Source organism: Dermacentor variabilis, chromosome 5 (genome assembly GCF_050947875.1).
Source record: "Dermacentor variabilis isolate Ectoservices chromosome 5, ASM5094787v1, whole genome shotgun sequence".
Taxonomy (NCBI): Eukaryota; Metazoa; Arthropoda; class Arachnida; order Ixodida; family Ixodidae; genus Dermacentor; species Dermacentor variabilis.
This window is the reverse complement of record NC_134572.1, coordinates 98181030-98197661: the sequence shown is the minus strand read 5'-3', so window position 1 is coordinate 98197661 and position 16632 is coordinate 98181030. Positions and strand designations below refer to the sequence as shown.

At 45.3% G+C, this 16632-nt stretch overlaps 2 protein-coding genes and 1 pseudogene across 4 annotated transcripts in view; all 3 read right to left on the bottom strand.

The window, feature by feature from the left end:
• Positions 1-638, bottom strand: part of LOC142582954 (uncharacterized) — a 69340-nt gene extending 68702 nt beyond the window's left edge. For both annotated transcript variants that reach the window (XM_075693112.1, XM_075693113.1), the window contains exon 1: positions 330-638. In XM_075693112.1, the coding sequence (XP_075549227.1) occupies positions 330-407 (78 nt within the window). In that variant the 5' untranslated portion in view covers positions 408-638. The remainder of the gene's footprint in view (positions 1-329) is intronic.
• A 496-nt stretch (positions 639-1134) lies between these two features.
• The window catches only part of Sin3A (SIN3 transcription regulator family member A), a 64610-nt gene continuing 49112 nt past the window's right edge, over positions 1135-16632 (bottom strand). For both annotated transcript variants that reach the window (XM_075693110.1, XM_075693111.1), the window contains exons 17-20: positions 12704-13051; positions 10295-10470; positions 4103-4427; positions 1135-1784 (exon numbers count right to left, since the gene is read on the bottom strand). In XM_075693110.1, the coding sequence (XP_075549225.1) occupies positions 1563-1784; positions 4103-4427; positions 10295-10470; positions 12704-13051 (1071 nt within the window). In that variant the 3' untranslated portion in view covers positions 1135-1562. The remainder of the gene's footprint in view (positions 1785-4102; positions 4428-10294; positions 10471-12703; positions 13052-16632) is intronic.
• LOC142582094 (uncharacterized) lies at positions 13729-16239 on the bottom strand (annotated as a pseudogene).

The window sequence follows — 16632 nt, the reverse complement described above, 5'->3', positions numbered from 1 at the left end:
GCACGAACAAATAATGCAACGTGCAGCAACGACACGATCGCAACTTTCTCGATTGCAAACGCCATTTGAAACCAGGTTACGATCTAGTGTCGGCTCTGTGAAGCCCTTAATGCGAGGCCGGTACTGTTGTAGCGAACGTATTTATTGGCAATTTCCTGCAACTAACAAACGCGGAGCAATCGCGTGCGAAATCGAACCGGTAAAATTGGCTCTTCAACCATTGTGGCCGCGTTCCACTCGGAAACCTCGCTTGCCCGTTACGCAAGACTGAAATAAAAATGACAACTATTTACGCAGTTTTACTGTCGAGAAATCACAAACCCACTTACCCTAGCAGGCCACGGCGGGTACCCGCGCACCTTGGCAAACACGCGATCTCCAACGTTGAATGACTGTTTCGCAGACATTCTGGCAAAGGAAGGTCTCACCGCCTCGACGAGCGTGTCCTCAAGAACGATCAATAACAATCTTGCGTAAAGACTAGTCGCTACTAAGGGCTCGTGCTTCGCACAAGTATGTAACCAAAAACACAGCGCGGCACTACCAGAACCGAGAGTGCGCGTAGTGCGCGGCTTTCGGCAGCAGCGACGACTCGTAGGCCTAAGCCCGCTAAAAACTGGCGAGCAACCGTGCAACTGACAATTGCTTGAAAGGGGAGGGGGAGGCGACAAAAAACCGGTGGCACATATTTTAAATTCGAAAATACAACTTTGACTGGCACATCGTAAACAAAATTTGTAGTTTTTTTTTTTTTTTTTTGAAGTCAACTTTTTCGGTTGGTTTTATGCGGCGCTCGAGTGCGCCGAGGAAGAACGCGCCGCGCACGGCGTGCGCGCGCCATTACAGTTTCCCATGACGTAGTAGCTTTGCAAATACATCTAATTGCACCCGCTTATTCTTTTATCGCACGTATGAATATATTTTGCCGGCACATGTACACAAAGCGAACGTAACGTTTGACCGGGCAATGCTCAGTGCGCGCAGCTTCGCGTTCACGTACGTTTCGCAAACTGCATACAGCGCAAAGCTTACCGCGGGACAAGCTGCGCCGAGGGTCGTCCGAACTGGAAGGAATTGATGGCTTTTCTACCACTTGTTCATGCGCATCGCTTTTCAGTGAAGAACAAGACACAGTTGACGTGATGAAATGTTATATTTATAGCTTCTTTCAAATTGAAAGTGACAATATAAATACTTTGTACACCATCCGTATTAAACAGTCACTTTCTATGGCTTGTTTATTTCAACACTGCAAAGAAACATTTCAATTGTCTTGAGGATCCAATGAGAAATTTACAAACATCCAACAGCACGTGAGCACCGTTGGTGTGATGAACATTGCAAGCCAGCTTGCAAGAGAAAGCCGAAGCGGCATAAAGAAAATGGCCACCCTCCCTTTCCACCTGCAAGGTGGCTTGCTTAGTGCGCAAGCATGATAATACACAGCTTCTTCAGGATGGTTTCTTGCTGGCGTTTTACAGCTTCTGTACACACACACCCCAAGGTCGCTGCATCAAATCCCCAATCCCCACCCACTGTACACTTTCTGCACCGGGCAGCCTTCACGAGCGGACTGAAGATGAAGTCCGGAAGCGTCGGAACGGGCGGTAGGGCGGCCTTGAGCAGTCCGGAAGTTGAATGCAGTTTGTTGTACATTCATAGCCGAGACCCAGCAGCCAGTCCTCACATAACCTGTCCTGCTCGCTGTCCACATTCTTGTCCAGCCAGCCCTGGTGCCACTTGCTGAAGCTGTGATGCATCCGCTGAGATACTTTCCGATGAGACTGCAGAAGCAAAGCACAAAGGGTCATCAATGATGCCTGGTCTAGGACGTGTCGTAGTAGGCTTATGTGCGAGAACCAGAGCCCTGTGGTTTTCACCATAGGCCCTGGAATTATTTTCTTTAACGCCTTCCTGTGTTGCAAGTTTTAGAAGCACCAGTTTTGTGGACAAATTATCGTTGCAGCCAATGCAACTGCCTTTAAGAGATAAGGTGAATTTTATTGTAATTTAGCACCTAATTTGTGGCTTATAATTTAGTAACTGAAAGGCATTGTATTGAAAAGGAGCAAGGAAGCTTTTTAAGCAAATTTCATGTTCTCTGAACAGTTGTGGTTGGGTGCACATCAATGAAGATGGAAGCTCAGTAGCTCTTTCTCACAACTTCTTCACCCACTTATATCTAACAATTTATCCAAACCTTTTCCACAGTAAGTGCATTCAAGGCGACTTAAAAATTACACTCCTCCTTTTCTCTTAGTGACTTCACAGGAGTGCTTTCCCCAGAGCTACTATGACATCAGGAAAATGTAACAGCAAGCATGCTGTTTCAATTTTTTTTTGCCCTTACACTTCTTGCTGCTTCAACACTGCCAGAATAAGGATGCACCAGAGAAAAAAAAAAACATTTTGCAAAGATTCTCAGCTGACACAACTATCACAATGCATGTGAGGCTTCCATAGAAGCGGTAGGAAATTCATCCATGTCCTCTCAGTTCAATATTACAATACAGGGTCCAAAATATTTGAAAACAGCCATGGCATCCAAATCTATGCTATTAACACGATGCAGCAGGCTAGTCTGTGCACCTGTTCAGAATGCACATTGGGAATAACTCAGGGGAGGTGAGAGACAAGGAACAAGCACTGAGCTTCAACGCTTTTAGGTACCAGAAAGCTAGTGGCAGACATCGGCAAAACTGCACAATAAATTTTGCACCTAACATGCGGCAATATAATTCCACGCAGCAGCACTAGACACTGTGATCACTTCAACCCAGCATTTGTTTGTTTGCTTTGTTTTGCTGTTGATGCAGACAAAGCACGCGGCCAATTTAGTCTTGACGGCACATACAGAGGCGAAGTGGCCCACCAGGGCAGCCTCCTTATTTATAAACTACATTCTGATCACACACATTGTGCAGTCCTCAGTAAGTCAACAAACTAATAATTTGTTCTGCTCCATTTATAGAAACATTGCTGTTGCCCTGACAAAGGCAAGCCCTCCACAGGCTTCCCTCTTTTGCATACTCTCATGTCTCCATGTTCCTAATGCTCCATTTATACATTTAATAAACCACGCTTCATAATGTGCAGTTTGCTAAGCCTGTGAACGCTAGAATGATTAATAATTAGAAACTGCTTGAAAAGTCAATTCAACTCGCTTCTGTACTATGAACCCTTTAATGACACTACATATAAATACCATAAAACAATGTTTTCTGGTAAGACACTGAGAACAAGCATGATCAACAAGAAAAACTATTTTGTGGAAGCTTTTTCAGGCATAAAACTGATAGTGGGCTTCCCCCAAAGCCACCTATGGCTTCGTTTAGAATATGTAATAATAATATTTAATAATATTTGGGGTTTTACGTGCCAAAACCACTTTCTGACTATGAGGCACGCCGTAGTGGAGGGACTCCGGAAATTTTGACCACCTGGGGTTCTTTAACGTGCACCTAAATCTAAGCACACGGGTGTTTTCGCATTTCGCCCCCATCGAAATGCGGCCGCCGTGGCCGGGATTCGATCCCGCAACCTCGTGCTCAGCAGCCCAACACCATAGCCACTGAGCAACCACGACGGGTTCGTTTAGAATATGTACAGAGAGCTCTTGCCCTATGCGAACCATAGGTGTACATTTCATTTGCTTAACATCACGCGCGAGGCACCATTGCAGCCAGGGATCTTCCATCATTTTATCTCCTCTGACCCAGCTATCAGAAGAAAGCGAGCCACTTGCCAAACACTTCATCATCACGTGTTCCTGCTCTAAATCGAGAAATGACACTTGCTACCCGTTATTCAGTGCTGGCCAAGGACATTTAGCCAGATGCTTCATAGCCAATACTGAAGTCCAGCAAACAATTTTTTTTTTTATGTTGCTTGGAGGCAACACTAGTCAACAAAAAGTTAATTTGGCCTCAAAATGACCATTTGAACACTCCTAATAATTAATCTTTGGCAGAGCTAGATACCTCTCAAGAGGCAGGCGACCTCAGAAACACACCATAAGAAGATTACAGGCTATATGCAAATCACACAATTGTTAGTCTACAGGATTCATCTAGTCATTTATTTCCAAGTCTGCACTCCTTACCTGCTGTGCCCGACGCAATGCCCGCCGGTTGTAGATGTAACTTGAGCTGTTGACAACAAACACCATCTTGTACGAATTGAGGTTAAACTTGCACTGACTGTCCTCCACCAAGTCTGTTTTGCCTGCACCAGCAGACACTGATGACCCCAATGCAGCACCGCCTACGGCTGCAGCAAAGGGCACCTCATCATTGGTGCTCTCATCGTTGGTGCAAGGACTCTTATTGCAGGTGCCATTATTGTTGCTGTTGCCATTAGTGCTAGAAGCCAACTTCTTGGCTTCACTCTCTTGTTTTTTCACTTGCTGCCGGCGGGCTCGTACATTGCTGAAGAAAAAGGACAGAGAGAAAGAAAATGCGTAGCTTAACACCATGTGTGTGCTATGCCAAGCCAAGCAGTTGAAGTTAATATGGACACCAACTTTCAGAACCAAGCAATGAGGAGAGCAAGAGTGCAACAGAAGGCTACAAAAGCAAGTGACATTGCAGATGCAGCTCAAAATTGCGATTAGGCTAGAATGGTACCCTTCGAAGAGCAAGCAAATGACCCTGACACAGCACAGATGAACCTGCATATGTTGAACTTAAAAAAGGCCACACTACTACCTTCGGTAGTGGGGCAAAGGAAATATTCTGTGTCCTACTAGAGCTGATGCAATGTCCAAGTGAAAACCCTTAAGTATATTTTCTCGTTGCAGAGAATATAAAGCAATCATCATTGATGCCAGACTGCTGTTGATATATCAACTACTAGTGATAAAACTACTGTCAATAAATTGCTGCAAATGGGCGACGCAAAATACCAAGAGAGGCACTAGCGTCCAAACCCTTTGCGCCTATTTGTGCCTTTATGGCCCTTATTCTTACGCTTACAGTTGCGCATAACTGCATAGTCACTATCCATGATCTCACCGCCGGTTTCGCCTGCAACGGTTGCGGCGAGCAACCGTTGCAGTCATAGTCACCATCCGGAACTCCATAGTCATCATCCGCAATTGCGTCGATAGCAACTGCGGTTTCGTTTGCAGAAGTTGCAATGAGTAATTTTTTGTTTGTTTTTATGCTATGCGGGCGCGAGGTCACAAACACAGGGGAACTTGTTGGGGATGAGAGCGATCCTACCATGGCCCACACAGTGGTATTAAACCCCCTGGCTACATCACAACGAACGGGCATTCTGTTGCCAACCTGTGCGATCTGTTGCAGCTCACTGGCAGAAAAATAATCTGGCAGAAAAATAATCAGGATGCCTGTGCAGTAGTGAAAAGCATGCCTCGGATGAAGACGCATGTCTTGTGCCGCAATTGCACTGCGAAGGAAGTCATGAGGCTTTTGTCACTGCACACGCTATTCAGTCACGAGGTGATGAAAATCACAGCTTCCACACTGCTTTTGTGCAAGACAGAAAGAGGACTTGCCGATTCATTTAGCAAATAAAAGCACGCTCGTGTAGTAAGGATTTGTTTGTTCTCTTGATGCTCTCGGTATGCATTGTTCAATTAACTCGAACATTTTTTTCTGGTCCTGTGCAATACATGAGCGAGGTTTTATACGTACTCAGCGCATTTTTCTGGATTTGGAGACAGATCTAGTTTATATTCATTGGCACGACAATTTGGTTTATTAAAATTAGGTCTTAAATACATAGATCTCTGTGGAGATTTCAAAGGGAATTGAATATAATTAAACCTCGATATAACAAAGTCTAAAATTTGCAATGTGCTTTGGTATACCCAGATTTCGATTGTGCACATTTGATTGCATTACCATGCTCAGCTCCCCTCTTCCCCTCGCAGCGGCAGTGAAATTCCGTTTATTGAAACTGTGTATAAACCCACTTCATTTTAGCATTGAGGTTCCAAATACATGGTGTTCTATAAACAAGTTATAATGAGTGAAATTAACATATAGAGATTTTTGTTATACAGTGAAATTCCAATAATTCAAAATCTCTCAATTCAAACTGCTGTATTAGTACTGACAAATTTTTATGTATTTGAATAAAGAAAAACTACCGCTAATTCAAACTCCAAAAACCGCGCAACTATTATTTAAAACGAAATTTCTCGATCACATGGACCACTTTTCAGACAACCCTGATCCAAAGGTAAAGCTTCGATGCATTGCTAGCTACCGTAATGTGCCGTAAAATGACAAAACGCTCAGCCTCCTTTCCAATCTAGCTTTAAAAAAGCAGGAAGAAGACCTTAGCATTACCTATCAACGTAATGGGGATCCAATCAAGGGCAGGAGAGCATTGCCCCCCCCCCCCCCCCCCCATCCGTCTCATCTCCTAGCACGCACTTTATCACATTGCCGTGCATTAAATCAAGTCACATCCAACATTGGGCATATGGGAGGACCATCAAGCCACCATCCTTCTTGGCTCACCCTCACACGTTTTCCCTCGCACTCACAGCAAACTGCGCACAAGGAGCAATCTTATCGCACTTGGACTTTATACGGAACCTAAGCGTCTACCAGCACGTCGTCGCTTGCGTGCTGATGGGGGAAAATAGACTTTCAATGCAAGCCCAGTAACGGTTTTGGTTTTGTGCGCTCTACCACACAACTGATCAGGCGCTATATTTAAAAGAGCCCTGAATTACTTTTCATCAAAGGGAAGAAATGTATTTAAAGTTAAAACAGGCTATTTCAGAAATACCACATCGCAAAAAGTACTTCAATGCGTTCAGCATAAACAGAATTATTGGCAATCAAACACTCAATGCTTCCGCTTCTTTTTTAAATTCCCTGCACTGCGAAGGCTAGCGGGGCATGCTCACAACCTACTGAACCACTGCCTACTGAACGTCACCACGGCACACAGTTCAAATTTGATTTTGGATGTTAACGTAGACACCAGTACTACCGATTTTGGCACCTACGATGCACCAAATGTAAGCCAAACGCAGCTGCCCTCAGCAAGCAGCAGTGCGTTCAGCCAGTGGACTTGTCACAGCAGCCCCTGCGGTGGCCGCAGTATCTACGCTACGAAGCAGACCGCAGCTACATGCAACTGCCAAGCGCAGCGTTTGCTTTGTGCACAACAGGGCTTGAGCGAGTGCTTGCGCTCGCCACATCCAACTTGTGCATTTTGCTATCTAACAGGCTTGCCAAAGCATCTAACCAGGAGTGGCCTGGGAGTCTGTGCGTGTGGGTAAATGTGCGTATGGTCTGACCTTAAGTACCACATGGTTCGAGGCTTGTTGAGCGTTCAAAACTAGTCGAAATTTCCGAGACCCGACGGCTATGACACCGATAAGCAGGGTGACCAGAGTTCTAATTCCTACGCAGGTGGCCGCAGCAGAGCATGAGCAGGCGATAGTCGGCTTATTCTGGAAGTACGTAATTACTGAAATTCGAAAGCAGTTTTCACTTACGTCAGCCTGTTTATTAAACTTCGTCAATAAATACACATAGTAACAGTAGGAAGAAGCGCACTCATCCAAACACCTTTTGATTGACGTCAGGTATTGGCCAATAGCAGCTGCGTATGGAAATCCACTATATACTACAAAATAAAGTGTCCAGAAAAGAGGGAGGAGCAGGCTTCCATCAAAAAGAGAGTGTATGAGAGAAAGGTGACTTTGTGCTCCGCTTGAAAGCTCCACGAACTGCGCCCGACTCGAAAACTTGGCCCAGATGTTAACAGCAGTGATTATGTTTTTTTACCAAGCCTGAAGGGTAGTTCAGGACCCCTTTGGAGCGATTGTCCTTAGTTCAAATAAGTTTTGAATCCCCCTTGGGGTTAGAATTAACGAGATTCTACTGTATCATAGTTTTCTATATTGAGGTTTAACTGTTCTTCCATTATTATACCCATTACCGTGGAATCTCATTAAATCGAACACTCTTAATTTGAACTTCCGGTTTATTTGAACTGACACTGTGGGCCCATCAAAGTTATGTGTGTTCCAATGGGCGAAAATGCCTGGTAATTCGAAAGCGCAAACTTTTGCAATGGTTAATTCGAACATACCAAGCTCCGATAATGTTCGCAGCAGCGTGCAAAATCTCACGTCAGTGCCTCCGACCAGCATTGCACTTACCCTGCCATAGAGGAAAAGCTTAGGAGGGATCCTTCAACGCCGCGCACAAAGGAACAAAAAGCTTAGCGGAAATTTCATCCTCCCTCAAATGGCAAGGTTGCCGTTTCTGCATCGCACCTTAACGCCCCAGCCGCACTAGCGGCAAAACGCGCACCACGAGCGGAGGAAACCAATAAGACTGGTGCCTACAATGATGTACACGCGGGAAACTGGGGCCATGCGGACCCACCCGACTGTTCTATTCACACTTGCATCTGGCGCAGCCGGGCCACTTGTTCCCCACTATCGTTTGCTCGGCTCAGCTCTGGCTCGCGCTTGTTTTGGTCTCGTCTGCACTTTTTTTTTTTAACAACAGTGAGTCTAAACCGAGACGTCCCGATGAAAAGGTTGTTGGGGAGCAGTGTGCCATATACAATTCTGTACGATAAAACAGACCGTGAATGCAAGTACGCAAAGGCGACACCCAGTAACTCATTCTCTTTGTCTGTTGAATGCGGCGATGCCTCAGCAAAAGGGAGTGCACCAACATGATTATGATTAGTCGAAACGACTTCATTATCTTGATAAGACATTACTTGCATTAAGAACGCAGGATGAAGAACAAACACAGCGGCAATATGTCAGCAGACAAAAGACAAAGCACGCGAGCACGCAGAGGGAAGCAGTGGTGGAGGCCCAGTCCAGCCTCGGCAACTCCACTGCTTCAGTGGCAGTCTTAGGTGGTAGAGGTAATCAGCGCCATCCATCAAGCTGGCAGGAAATCAGATCTGCTTTCCTCTTGCCTTTCCTTGCAACTACGCTCCCCTCGCCATCCTCTCAACTCTCTCATAACTCCCTCACCTTTGACGGCCTCTGTGCCTGCGTCAGCTTGCTCCTTGAAGTTTCATTTTCTGCCATTATCAGGAAGCGAGCGTTGGCCGGTGCGGGCAGTTTGGTGGTCCTCACTCACTGTGTGCTTGCGTGCCACAATATTTCATGACCCTCACTGTTCGTGCTACGTGCTATGGTGCATGAATACTTTAAGAACACTCTTAATTCGAACAAATTTTCAGGCCCCTACAAGTTTGAATTATCGAGATTCGACTGTATCTGGTACTAACAGTCGAACCTCATGCATGTAATAATGGATGTAGCAAAGTAAGTTGAGTTCCCCTCAAAATTCCCATTGAGATTCATTGAGCAGTACCTATGAAAATGGATATAACGAAGTAATGGATATTACAAAGTAATTGTAGCTCCTCCTCCAAACTCATTATAATGAGGTTTTACTGTTCATCCTATTTCCTAATAACGAGGTTAGAGTGCACATAGCAGACGTAACGGCCACCCTGAGGACACAATTTTCTTTTGTAACATGTGATGCATGCATGGCATGGTGTTTGGTGCGCAAGCTAATCAAGGAAGTGCCAGATTTGGTTAAAGGCTTTAGGTTGACATCACTAACTGCTGAAGTTAATGGTGTCAACAAACCACATCAGCGTGTCACACGAATAGAACATACGTCACCTGGCCCATGAAGCCACGTAAGCTTGCTATTCTCAGGATTACCAAAAGCACGCCGTTGGCCATTGATTCATTGGCCACCCTTGTATGTGCAAGGCACTACATGTTTTTTTTTTCTTCTTTTTCAGGCTGGCAACTTATCAAAATCATTACAAAATGTAGCTTCAGGACTTTGAGCTGCCCAATTCTACAGCAATCAGGATGTGCCCATTGCATGAATGAAAGGGCCCTCTGGCTCCCTTTTTTTCACCTCTTTCTCAGTGAACTCCCCAGCCATAACTACTAGCTTTCCACTCCTGTTCATACACTTACTTGTCTCAACTGCACCACATCTGAAATAGAAACACGAAAACAGCTCAACTATTCAAGTTGATATTCCGAGCAAATGCAAGCGTAGTTTGATATATTTCAAAAGGCCACCCATCTCAAAATAACCTACATGAACCTTCAGTGGGTATTATATAACATTGTCGAATTCTCTATCTATGGTGCTAGGCTGACTTAAAGAAAGCGTACAGAGAGTGCTGGCAGATATGAAGTTCGCAGGGAAATGGCTACTGTTATCCAAATTCAATATAAGCAGGTTCGACTGTGTCACATCAAATATACCATTACAGGTGCACACCATTTGCTTCTTACCGAGGAAGAAAGACGGGTTTTTTTGCCAGCTGGTCTCTCAGTTCGTCCGAGATGGAATCTTCACCCGCCACGTACTTGTCAACGTACTCTGACCATTTCTCTATCTCCACAGGATCTTCAGACATGTCGCTTTCTGTATCAATCAGCTCTATTGTAAGCTTGGTCTCCTTCTGGTACTGCAATGCAAGCAGAAAACATATGATCAACAGATGGTCATGAAAATTCTTGAGAATGAAAGAAAGAACAGGGCAGAAAACGCATATGACCATGAAAAACTTCATGCAATCAGCAGCACATCGACTAAGAGGTTGTAAAAGGTACTTGAAGACCAAATGCAACGAAATTTAACTTTGCCTAGATTGACTATAAGTGAGTAGTACCATCAAACCCGTTTATAATGAACTAGAGTTCTGGAAAAAGTGGACGTTATAACAGAAGTTTATTACATATGGACTTGCCCTTAAATACACTAAAAAAAACTGCCCTGAAGCTGGCGTCAGCAGTTACAATTCGGCAGTACTTTGGTCCAAAAACAAGATTTTCAGAGTCATTTTTGTTCCCGGTGCATTCCTGTACCAAGCTGCAAATTTCCGTTAGAAACTTCCATCGAAAGGACAAAATGTGGTGTTGTATAACTCTCGAAATGGTGCCCGTTTCTGATCACCTGTCATTTTGAAATGCAAGCACAGCCGCCATGTTTTATTCAAGAGCTTGTGAAGTACTTCACTATAGCGGGACATGACTGTAGTCTGCACAAGAGAGTGAAGCATTTAGACGGTCGACAAATCATAGATGGTCAGTTCCAAATCGTTGAAACAGGCGTAATGCACATGGTGTAGCAAGGACAATTGTGCAAGAGCGAGAGTGACATTATCGTGGCATCTAATATAGCATCAGAAGTGCGCTGTGAAAATGCGTGATCTACTTCACGGCTTCCTAAACATGCATGCAGCAGTCACTCGCTCATCTTGAAGGTCGCATAATCATCGCAGTTGGACTGGGGCAGGGGGCGCGCTACCATGCACCCAGTTTGATCGTGCTTCTGTGCTTTGGAACTTTTCGTGTGCCCTATTTTAACCGTGACCAGGTTCGAAGCTTTCCTTTTAACATGGTGATTTCAAAAACAGTCGTTATATCTGGAAGCAGTTTCAATAGGCAACGTCAGAAAATCGTAAATGCACTGAAATATGGTCATTATAAACAATATATTGTTATACCTGGGATTGTTATAAGTGAGTTCGACTGTACATACTATTGAAGGCAATCTTGGCAAAGCTGCAGAGTTGGTAAGTGCCTCTAAGGGAGGACACTGCTCTTTGTAGCCAAAATTGGACCATATATCTTTTCATATTCCTTTGCATCAGGTTCGTGTACGGCATTTATTTTTGCTTGATTGTACTGCTGTACCACCCTAAGCACACATACTGCACACACATGGAAGAAGCTATGGCAGCTATGCTCGAAGTGCATACGAGGTGGCTGTTTCGAAATGCTGATGGCAGATTTAGGTTCCAACACAATTCTAATGCACATGCAATTTCTGAACCCATTTTATTGAAAAAAAAAAAAAGTGTGCTTTAAATTTGAGTAAATAGAGTACTAAAAACTACTCGCTAAAATGGAAAATCAATTGCATATTTGAAATAAGCACATGAAAATACATAAATAATGCAAGTTTGATCAAAATACACCAATAATTATTTTTTTTAATATTTCGTTAAGTGCCTTTCTTTATAGCATTTAAATAGCACCTCAGCAGATAATGCGCGCCTGGTGATTAGACACGATGCAAATCCCAGAGCGTGGCACCCAAGAGTTTCAGTGCACCGTGGAAGCTACATGATCTCAAATACCGTGCCAAAGAGCTAACTGGTTCTCAATGTTTCAGGTTCTGCATCATTTCTTTCCAGTTTTGCCATTTAAAAAAAAAGAAATATTTTTTGCAAGTTCTTTTGTAATGCTTCGCCACACATTTCTAACACATTTTGCACAAACAATGCTCTATATATCTGTACTATATTGTCAATATGAAACTAGACTTTTTACATGGCCCAAAATTTCATTGCAGCTTACATTTAGGATCTGTGCCATCAGGTTCCCAATTAAGTGTGCTGCTGAATATGCATGATGGTAGCGTATCCTGCAGATACTCAATCCAGTACGGACAATTATACTGGCCTTATATGGCCATCTTATACTCTGTTTCATACATTTGTTATACATTTGTGTTTCAGTGGTGATACACTGTTGTGATATGAAGTATAGGTATTCGGCAGAAAGCGTAGCAGATTCAAAACAACTGCCGAGAAATGTATCGAGTGAGACTTCTATAACAATCTTAAGTATAGAGTACAGAGGAGAGAAGCTTGGCCTCAGGCTCTGCAGCCTACAGACACAGGAGACACCAACCAGCACAAGCTTGAAGCAGTTGTCGTTGACCAAGGCCTGCTCGGCTTTCTTCTGGTAGCTGGACTCGAGGTGCGCACGGTGTGCGGCGGTGGCACATGTGCCTCCTGCGCCTCCGGCCCGCTGCTCCTCCACGAAGAGCTCGGTGCAGCGCAGGCACGCCTCGTCGCACACAATGTGCTGCAGCTGCCGCACCGCATTCTGCACCACCTTGTCCAGCGTGAACACCGTGTAGGCGTGGATGCCAAACATCTCCCGCAGGGTGTCCTCATACTGTGTGCCGTCCATGTTGCCGTCCAGCAGGCTCTTGACCATGTCCAGAAACACTGGGTAGTAGTCCTCCACTTCCACCTGCACACATTTCTGCTTCTGAAACACAGCCCTACTTTGCGTACTCTACCAGGTTACAGGACGCTGCAGTGCACAAGGTTCAACACAGCAACGCACAAGGACTTCCAAGGCACCAACAAATTTTAAAGTAAAGCACCATTATTGTTTCAACAGCTTGAAAACAAAACACTTGATTCAATGACGGTCGAACATTTATCTTCTAGGATGTGAAACAAGGGGGAAAATGAAAAAAGAACTTCTCAAGTCTTATTCTTACAAATGACTACAAACAAAATGGCGCCCTACCAAACGCTGCCAAGTGGATTGAATTGGACTGACAGTAAATTGCATGAACCTTGTGGCCAAATATCCAAGAAAGATCCACTGAAGATTAGGCAAACGAAAAATTCACAGATATACTGAAGCACTAGGTGAAATTGAAGGGCCTTCAATTTCACCTAGTGTTCCTTACCAGGTCTGGCCATTTTGAGCCAACAAGTGCAGTGCATACAGTGCATGCTAACAATCATGTCTTCAAAGTATTACACCGCTGCGCGACAGGAAAACAACTTGAATTTCATATCAACAGGGTTCGTACACAATATTTGGCTGACAATTCAAGGACATTTCAAGGATTTCAAGGGTGCAAAAAGGCAGAATTCAAGGATTGTTAGCATAATTTTATTTGCTCACATGACTTAGGAAAGGAGCCCTATTTTCGCATTAATTTCTCTTTCAAGAGCTGTTATCTCCGCTTCTTTTTCTTTGGCTGTTCGACGGAAACTGTTGGCCTTGACAAGATAAATCAGGTCATTTTTTGCTTCGACGTCTTCCGAAAAGCGATCCGCTGACTCCTGCAAGCATTTAAGAGTTTTTTGGAGCTTTGTCTTCTTCTCTTGCATGCTCTGTAGCTCTAGCTCGAGTTCTTTTCTCTTCAAGGTTACCTGCTGTGCTACAGCTTGCTTCTTCTGTTCGTCCACGTATAATGCATACCTATGCCTGGCTTGGCGCACTGATGACTCCAGTTCTTTCGACAGCGGAACGTTAAGCAGCCCACCGTGGGTTTTCACGGCCTCGCAGATGACTCGTTGTGAGATATATGAGAGCTCTGCCATATTTTCGACCGCGATCTGCTTGTTTACGCTGAAACCTCTTTCTACTGACACCTGCCCATGGCTAAGCAAGAGAAGGACCTTCAGTACTTCCCACAACATAGAGAACGCCGGGTCATGCTTCAAAAGGCGCATGAAGAGAACGTCAAGGCGTTCCTGGTCTCTTTTATAGTTTTGCAGTTCATACCGTTTTTCTTGGCAGAACTGAATGTACTGTGCACACACAATATCGCTCTTGGGCTCAGAAAGAAGCTTGCTGTCAATTAAACAGTTAAGAACAACTTTCAGCTTCCCAAGGCACATTTCTGTCTTTGACATCTCTCTGGGGTCGAAACATGACAACCCTCGAACCAGAGGGTACCTAATAGGACTTCTCTCCATGATTTTCAGGATCATGTTCACAATGAACTTCCGACACTTACCCCTAAATTCAAAAACACACTTGGTACTCGCTTTTCCGCTCTTTAAGATTTTCTCAGCCACTCGTCCAACGTCCACCTTCTCAAGTGACATGTAATTGGCAGTATCATGAACATCAATTCGCAGCAGTTTCGTGATACTCGCGGCTTCTGTCAACACCGAGCGCTTCATGAACCTTGCAAGGAGGCTCCTCAAGACAGTTGCGAGCTCTTTCGCTAAAAAAAAACGTCTTTGGAGAATCACTCTGAAAAACAGTCAAGAAAGGCTGCACAACCATTGCAACGTTTAGGGAAAAGTTCAGTTTCGCAAGTGCAAGCTGGTCCTTTAGAAAATCACTGACATTCTCATACACTCTGCATTTCGGCAAGGGTAGCCTATGGCCGCTCACTGCTTCGGTGTAGTGCCTCAAATGCTCCCACATAGCCAGGGCTCTCTCCAGTACTGGCACGTTCTCGACCCAACGGTGGGGTACGAAAGGAAGTGGAAACAGCTTGCTCCTTGTTTCTTCTTAAATCTTCACGGCGGGCCGGTGCATCATGGAGGAGTGAGAATAAGCTCGACAGAAAGGTGTCAACTGGCCAGCTCGTCGCATGCATTCCTGCTTTGTAAGCATTATGCACTGTGTGCAAGCCACATGAACCAATATCCAAGCACTGAACTTGAAAGTCATTCTTCATGTGCTGCTGCAACTTGTTGGAAAGACTCCAGTTGACATTCGGGCTGTCCATCGAGAGCTGCACAATCCTGCTCAGGGGAAAAGACGCGAGTGTTTCCGTCAACTTCTGCATAAGGTTGTCCGCTGTGCTGTGACCCATGAATGTCGAAGTCAGGTATCTGGTTGTCACCTCACAGTTGTTCCACAATCTGACGTGAACATCAAGTTGTTTTCTTTGCAGGTATTCATTCTAGGTTTCATCAAAAAGCACAACAAAATTGTCAGACTTCTCCATCATGTGTTGTACCTGCGAAGTGAAAAATGAGCGTAGACCGTGGCACGCGTTTTTTCTCAGAGCAAGTAAAGCTTCTCGCGACCTTGCTACCCGGAAACATCTTTTGGAATAGCTGGGAAATGGATCCACTGGAGCTGTAGGAGTAGTCTGACGACACAACTTTCATCGTCCACAAAATCTCGGCTTCTATCACGAAATCATGCTTTCTGCAGTCTTCGTCAAGTGTCGCAGCCCGAGAGGAAGTTGCCGTGGTTTCACGCTTACAAGGAGCCGCGGACGTCACATTTCCCGCTTGCACGAAACTTGCGGCGGATGAGCAGGCCTCACCTGCTGCAGTTTTGAATCGGAGCTTCGCGCCTTTCTGGTGGCTCCTCTAGGCAGATTCCCCCATCGTTGCAATGTCGACCGTCTTCTGACATATTGCGCACTTTGCTCGATAAGGATCGCTTGGTTCCGGTCTCACCCAGTGACGATAGTCCGTATGTTGCAGCCACGCAGACTGAAACTTGCACTTCCCGCCTGGCATCTTGTCAAAGCAAACACACAACGCAAACGCGAACTTCACTGAAATGGCGCGCACGAGGCCAACAGACGGTCCAACTATAGTGCCTAAAAGAGCACTCAATAGTGCGCCGAGCGCGGGTGTCGGGGTAGCACCGAGAGTGACGCCTGCCGCCGCCTGCTTGGTGGCTGTACTACGAGACTGTGCCGGACCATGCTGAGGCATGGGCGGACTTCAGGCGAGACACGACGCGAGCCTCCCCATTTGCCCGGCGATCTGCCTCTGTTATGTTCTTGTCTCAATCCGCGATACATTCGGGGTCTGCGGACGCACTGGGTAATGAGAGGAGCCGTTTCTTTCCACGTCTCTCTGGGAAATCGCAGTTTCGCGACCTGTTTAATGTTTCTTTTGACAGACGAGTGCACACATAGACGCAAAACACCCACTCACAAGAAGAAAAGACTGCAACGAAAGCGGCAGCAAGGCGCGAACTGAACTACCCATTGCAATCAACGCATCGCAAACGAACGCCATTCAAACTCCCCACGGTTTAGCATGATGCCGACAGGCATCGCCGTCTGGGGGCCGGCCCGCGGTGGCAGGTATCACTGCCCGTGC